We start from the raw sequence: 7,838 nt of genomic DNA on the forward strand, positions 1-7,838 counted from the left end.
TCCCTGATGAACATGGATGCAAAAATTTTCAGTAAGATTCTAGCCAATAGGATCCAATTGTACATTAAAAGGATTATTCACCATAACCAAGTGGGATTTATTCCTGGGCTGCAAGGGTGGTTCAACATCTGCAAACCAATCAATGTGATACACTACATCAATAAAAGAAAGGACAAGAACCGTATGATCCTCTCAATTGATGCGGAATAAGCATTTGACAAAATACAGCATCCTTTCTTGATTAAAACTCTCCACAGTGTAAGGATAGAGGGAACATACCCTAATATCATAAAAGCCATCTACAAAAAACCCACAATGAATATCATTCTCAATAGGGAAAAACTGAGAACCTTTCCCTTATGGTCAAGAACACAACAGGGATGCCCACTCTCACCACTGTTGTTCAACATAGTACTAGAAGTCCTAGCCTCAGCAAACAACAAAAAGAAATAAAAGGCATTCAAATTGGCAAAGAAGAAGTCAAACTCTCACTTTTTGCAGATGCCATGATACTCAATGTTGAAAACCCAAAGGACTCCACCCAAAAATTGTTAGAGCTCATACAGGAATTCAGTAACATGGCAGGATACAAAATCAATGCACAGAAATCAGTTGCATTTCTATACACTGCCAATAAGACAGAAGAAAGTGAAATTAAGGAATTGATCCCATTTACAATTGCACCAAAAACCATAAGATACCTAGGATTAAATCTAACCAAAGAGGTAAGGGATCTGTACTCTGAAAGCTATAGAACACTTATGAAAGAAATTGAGGAAGACACAAAGAAATAGAAAAAAATTCCATGCTCATGGATTGGAAGAATAAATATTGTTAAAATGTCTATGCCACCCAGAGCAATCTACACATTCAATGCAATCCCTATCAAAATACCAACAACAGGGGCACCTGGGTGGCTCTGTCAGTTAAGTGTCTGCTTTCTGCTCAGGTCATGATCTCCAGCTCCTGGGATCAAGCCCCGTATTGGGCTCCCTGTTCAGCAAGGAGTCTGCTTCTCTTTCTCTCTTTCCTTCTGCCTTTCCCCACTGCTCATTCTCTCTCTGTTTCTCTCAAATAAATAAATAAAATTTAAAAAATACCATCAAAATTTTTCACAGAGCTGGAACAAATAATCATAAAGGAACCAGAAAGATACTGTATAACCAAAGTAATGTTGAAAAAGAAGGGCAAAGTGGGAATCATCACAATTCCAGACTTCAAGCTGTATTACAAAGCTGTATTACAAAGCTGTAATCATCAAGACAGTATGGTACTGCACAAAACAGACACATAGATTAATGGAACAGAACAGAGAACCCAGAAATGGACGACTATGAAATCAACTGATCTTTGACAAAGAAGGAAAGAATTTACAATGGAAAAAAGACAGTCTCTTCCACAAATGATATTAGGAAAGCTGGATAGCAAACATGCCAGGGAACAAAGCTAGACCATTTTCTGACACTGTACACAAAAATAAACTCAACATGGATGAAAGACCTACATATGCGACAGAAATCCATCAAAATCCTAGAGGAGAACACAGGCAACAACCTTTTTGACCTTGGCCACAGCAACTTCTTGTTATACACATCTCCAGAGGCAAGGGAAATAAAAGCAAAAATGAACTTTTGGGACTTCATCAAGATAAAAAGTTTCTGTACAGCAAAGGAAACAGTCAACAAAACTAAAAGGCAATCTACGGAATGGGAGAAGATATTTGCAAATGACATATCAGACAAAGGGCTTGTATCCAAGATCTATAAAGTAGTTATCAAACTCAACACCCAAAAAACAAATGATCAAGTCAAAAAATGGGCAGAAGACATGAACAGACATTTCTCCAAAGACATACAAATGGCCAACAGACACATGAAAAAATGCTCAACATCACTCCACATCAGGGAATTACAAATCAAATCCGCAAGGAGATGCCACCTCATGCCAGTCAGAATGGCTAAAATTAACAAGTAAGGAAACAACAATTCTTGGTGAAGATGTGGAGAAAAGGGAACCCTCTCACAGTGTTGGTGAAAATGCAAGCTGGTACAGCCACTCTGGAAAACAGTATGGAGGTTCCTCAAGAAGCTGAAAATAGAGCTACCCTACGATCCAACAATTGCACTACTAGGTATTTACCCCAAAGACACAAATGAAGTGATCCAAAGGGACACCTGCACCCCAATGTTTATAGCAACAATGTCCACAATAGCCAAACTATGGAAAGAGCCAAGATGTCCATCGATGGATGAATGGATAAAGAAAATGTGGTGTATATATATACACAGTGGAAGATTACTCAGCCATCAGAAAGGATGAATACTTACCATTTGATTTGACAATGAAGTGGAGAGTAGTATGCTGAGTGAAATAAGTCAATCAAAGAAAGACAATTATCATATGGTTTCACTCATATGAAGAATATAAGAAACAGTGCAGAGGATCATAGGGGAAGGGAGGGAAAAGCAGAATGGCAAGAAATCAGAGAGGGAGACAAACCATGAGAGACTCTTAACTATAGGAAATAAACTGAGGGTTGTTGGAGGGGAGGTTGGTGGGGGGATGGGATAACTGGGTGATGGGCATTATGGAGGGCCCGTGATGTGATGAGCACTGGGTGTTATAGGCAACTGATGAATTACTGAACTCTACATCTGAAACTAATGATATACTATATGTTGGCTAATTGAATTTAAATAAAAAATAAAAACAATAAAAACTGTAACAAAGGACAAAGAAGGGCATTACATAATGGTAAAGGGATCAATCCAACAATAAAATATATGAATTGGAAATATCTATTCATTTAACATTGGAGCACCTAAATACATAAAGTAAATGTTACTGGAACTAAAGGAAGAAATTGATGGTAATACAGTGATTATAAGAAACATTAACACCCGCTTACATCAATGTATAGATCATCCAAAGCCAATATGGAAACACTGGCCATGAATGACACATTAGTCTAGATGGATTTAATAAACATATACAGAACATCTGTCCAAAAGTGACAGAAGACATATTTTCTCAGGTGTACCTGAAACAGTCTTAAGGATAGATCATATGTACAGCCACAAAATGAGTCCCAATATATTCACAATTGAAATTATATCAGCTATCTTTAATGACCACAGTGGTATGAAACTAGAAATGAATAACAAGCAGAAAAATGAAAAAAAAACATAAAAATGTGGAAATAAAACAACATGCTACTGAACAACCAATGGTACTTCAAAGAAAATAAAAGAGATATCAAAAATACCTTCACACAAATGAAAATAGAAATATGACATCAAAATCTATGGGATGCAGTGATGCTAAGAGGGAAGTTCATAGAAATAGAGGCCTACCTCGAGAAGCAAGATAAAGCTCAAATAAACAAACTTTACACATAAAGGAACTCATGAGAGAACAAATGAAGCACAAAGGTAGTAGAAGGAAGAAAATAATAAAGATCAGGGTGGAAATAAATAGACAATAAAAAAGATCAGTAAAACTAAGAGCTGGTTCTTTGAAAAGGTAAACAATGTGTTGTAATGAGCACAGGGTATCATATGCAAATAATGAATCATGGAACACTACATCAGAAACTAATGATGTACTGTATGGTAACTCAACTGTTATCCCTCCATGACAGCTCCTTACCCTGGCCTCCCACCCTGGCAGGCATACTGTTCCTTTATGACAGTGTGCTCCTGTGGCATACACAGAGTCCCCCACTGGGTCCCTTCACAGCATGGATACCACAGTTGTTTAGTTTCACTTTACAGAGCCTGTCTTCCTGGGGTTGAAAAGTTCCACTCTGTCTAGCCCAGGAGCTCTCTTTGGTGCTGGTAAGCCCTGTTAGACAATTAAAATTATTTGTCCAAGTTAATTATGTAGATAGGGGCTAAGCTTGGGGAAAAACTTAGGGCCCCCAAATTAGTCATTATTTATGCTTTTATTAAATACCTACTATTTGTCAGGTACTGTGTTGGGCATTAGGGATACAAATATGAAATGGACTGGATATGTTTTGAGATGCAAAGAATCAAATAAATTGTTTCTCAAGTTTTTAAAACCACAGCTCACAATTAGAAATATATTTTTGTATTGCAACTCTTTTTATACACGCACGCGCGCACACACACACACACCTGAAACACAAATTTCATATAATATTCACCATACCTGCAATTTGATATTTTCTATTTGCCTTTATTCTATCTTATTTCCTTAACAATTTGCAAGTCTTGACACACCAAATTAATTTCAAGACCTACCAATGCATGGGAGAGTGGTAACTGCAGTTTGACAAACATGAGTCTATTTAATAATCTGTGATGTATACCTTATACGGTGCATATATTTATACTTTCAGGTACATAGTTTATGGGAAGGTGGGAGTGGAGAGCCTGAAAAGAGTCTCCATCTAAGTCAGTGTTTCTCAAACTTCAATGTGGATAGGAATCATCTGGTGATCTTGTTAAAATGATTCTAACTCAGTAGGTCTGAGGTAGGGCCTGAGATCCTGCGTTTCTAATTAACTCTCAAGTGATAGTGATGAGCTGGTCCATGCACCACATGTTCACTAATAAGGATCTAAAAATCAAATATGATAGTGTCAGCTGAACTGCTAAAGTGGGGCCTGACAAGGAGAGAACTCCTCCTAGGAAAGAGAGTTTGCAGATATTAACCTGTTAACCTATTAGCACAGGTTTAAAAAAAAGATTTTATTTATTTATTTGAGAGAGAAAGACCTTAAGTGGGGGAGGGGGGCAGAGGGACAGACTCCCCACTGAGACCCAAACCCAACGTGGGGCTCTATTCCAGGACCCTGAGATCATGACCTGAGCCGAAGTCAGACACTTAAACAACTGAGCCACCCAGGAACGCCAGCACAGCTTTTATCACACAGATTTTTTTTCCTGGTCTAGCCTGCAATAGCTGAATTTGATGGAGATATTCATGTATGCAAAAACACACAAACCAAAAAAAAAATGCACATAAATTATCATTTTGAAGTAGCACTAGTGGGATACTTACAGGTAACTGAATAACTATAACTCAAGTGGGGAAAGAGCTTTATTCACACTTCTATAAGGGTCAAGGGTGGGTGGGCATTGGCTTTAGAGAAATTGATAGGGCTTTGGCACCTTAAGGCCTCCAGATCATTATTATCAGTAATAGGTACAGAACCCAGGGGAAAGGGCACAGTGCCCAGCAGACATGGAAGTATCCAGGAGATAATGGCATTCATCTTCTAGCTGCCTAGACTTATTACTGGGCACAGGTGAGAGATCCTTCAGTCCTTCTCCAAGTGTCTGATTCCATCCACATACCTGCTGACGCCTGGGAATGGTGTGGCAGCCATCTCCCCCCGACACACACACAAGTATCTGGGAGAGGCTGGGTTGAAACACAGCTCATTTGATCCACTTGGCAGGTCCATGAAGCAAGTAATATCCCCATTTCACAGATGACAACATTGACCCTTACAGCAGTGGGTCTGTTATAACTGTCAGTTATGAGTCCTAGAAAATGTGAGTTTTATCTATTATTGTACATTCAGACAACAGGAAGTTTAAGTGTCTTTCCTGCCCTCTTAAACTCACAGAACAGTTCAATCACTTACCATTTTTTCTTTTCTGATTTTAGTTATTTTTTATTATGACAAACACAATTCATATATTTAGGAAAAAGACATGAGTGACCAAATAAAGAATTACACACGGTGGGAGCCATAGGACGGTACAGGACTCAGAAGGAGCAGCAGTGCTCACTGACATGGTTACAACTAGGGGAAGACATGGGGCTGGGCATGCCTGCAGAGGAATACTATGGAAGTACCTAACCATGAGGGGATTGAACTCAGTTTTTAGTATGGGTGAGACCTACTTTGACTACCATGTGGGAAAAGCCATTGCCTACTTTTTAGTGTAACACACTTTCAAAGTTTTCTCTGTGCACAAATGCGTTATGCAAACATATTTTTACAAAAATGGGCTGATACTGCATATGCGGTTCTGAAAATGGTTTTATCTTTATTGTTATTTTGCAATGTACCATGAACATCTTTTCCATGCACATGGATGAAAATTCCCTTCTGAAAGGCAGAGAGTATTATAGTTGGATCAAAGGGCTGCTGGTAACAAGAGTGACACCTAAAACAAAATATCAGCTTAAGGTTAAAGCACATAGCCTGGCAAATGCCTGCCAGGGAAAGCAGCGTCAGCAATATTCTCATCAGAGAAAACAAAATTGAAGGCCAAAGGCATTAAAGATATGGGATATCATGTAAGCCTCTTTGGCCCCTACCTCCGCCCCTCACTCCCCTGACACCCCGCTGCCCCCTTGGGGCAAACGGATCCGGTACATCTCTTTGCATCCAATGAAAACCACCCATTTTCTGTTTTTTCCTTAGCTCTTCCTGAGCCCTTGACATATCTCCACATTCTCTCATCATCTCCTCACTGCCCAAGTGCCTTTCCTGTAAGTTCTCCTGATAGTCCTTGGGGGAATCATCTGTCCCCCTGTCCGTTTTTCTTTTTGCTTTCCTGGGAACATAATCTTCAGCCGGGCGCTTTTCGGCAGCCCGTGGCTCACCCTCGGGCTTTGCCAGGGATTCTGGCTTGCCCTCACTGTGTGGTTTTCCCTCATTTTCAGACTTGCCCTGCTTTTCTTGCTTTCCCTCCTCTTCCAGTTGTCCCTCATCATCTGGCTGCCCCTTACTCTGGAGCTTTCCCTCATACCCTGGCTTCCCCTCCACTTCCAGCTTGTCTTCCTCATCTGATTTTCCTTCATCTTCAGGCTCTGCTTCATCTTCTGGCATTCCCTCGATTTCCACCTTGCCTTCATTTTCGTTGTAGAGTTTTTCCATGTTGAGATTTTCCCTTCTTTTCCTTGTCCTGGGGGGTAGGGTGGGATGGGGGGGTAAGAGAAGTCAAAGGACGCAAAGGAAACTGAAGACTTGGAGGTGGAATGCAGGTGCTGATAGTACCGGCATCCTTCCCCTTGGCTGGGGAAGCCCTCCAAGTGTGTCTTTGCCTACCCTTTACCTCACAATTCATCCCACACGTGAGAGCCAACCATTTCCCTGGCAGGCCCTACCACTTTCTGTACCATCCCTCAGTGTGGCGGGGTGGGTGCAATATACATGGTGGTGAGATGGGCAGTGGGGACCTCAAATTCTGCCCACACTGTGCCCTCCGCACCCTCCCCCCACCGTTTCTGTCCAGGGGTCTCCCCCTTTCACTCACCTGCAGGGATTCTGGACAGATTCTTCCTCCTTTTCTAGCCTTGCAGAGTGCTGGGGACAGACACACAGACCTGCAGACAGACAGGAGACAGGGGCAGGGCCTGTGTGCTCAGCCAACTGAGGTTTCTTTCCTGAATCTGGGCCCTCCTCATGCAACATTTCCCTCGCCTACCTCCCCCGCATCCCAGCCGCCATTAATTTTCAGGCCTCAGGCTCTAAACCAGGATGCTTTCCAAACTGTTTGGGTCTCTGTGTCCCCCTCCCTTGCAGGCAAGCCGCCCACCCTCACCCCCTTTCCAAGGAGGTCAGTATTTCCTTTCAGATGCGGAGCGTGAGGGGGGTTATTTCTAGAATATGTCTACATTTCACTGTCGCACTGCGGGGGCGCCTCCCCCCATTTCAGGTCCAAAAATGAATGGAGGGCGTAGAGGATGGGCGTCGAGGAGGCGGCGGGGTGCTCCCTCCCCACCTGCCCACGTCCGAGCGGCATCACCCTCCTCACCAGCCATCCCACCCGGTGCTGCTCCCGGATCCTACTCCCAGCCACCTCCACCCCTACCCGGGGCCGCCAGCAGCTCCCACCTTCACACTGACCTGC

At 42.0% G+C, this 7,838-nt stretch overlaps 1 protein-coding gene across 1 annotated transcript; it reads right to left on the reverse strand.

The window, feature by feature from the left end:
* Positions 1-6,001: 6,001 nt before the first annotated feature.
* Positions 6,002-7,390, reverse strand: LOC100483554 (transcription elongation factor A protein-like 3). The gene is made up of 2 exons (XM_034653560.1): positions 7,242-7,390; positions 6,002-6,890 (listed from the first exon to the last, which is right to left on the reverse strand). Exon 2 carries the CDS (start codon positions 6,860-6,862, stop codon positions 6,260-6,262), a length of 603 nt encoding a protein of 200 aa, XP_034509451.1. The 5' UTR covers positions 6,863-6,890; positions 7,242-7,390; the 3' UTR covers positions 6,002-6,259.
* Between the last annotated feature and the right edge of the window lie 448 nt (positions 7,391-7,838).

Source organism: Ailuropoda melanoleuca, unplaced genomic scaffold (assembly GCF_002007445.2).
Source record: "Ailuropoda melanoleuca isolate Jingjing unplaced genomic scaffold, ASM200744v2 unplaced-scaffold9825, whole genome shotgun sequence".
Lineage (NCBI taxonomy): Eukaryota > Metazoa > Chordata > Mammalia > Carnivora > Ursidae > Ailuropoda > Ailuropoda melanoleuca.

Coding starts and splice junctions, on each gene's coding strand:
- LOC100483554 (XM_034653560.1), bottom strand. CDS start 6,862: ATGGAAAAACTCTACAACGAAAATGAAGGCAAGGTGGAAATCGAGGGA.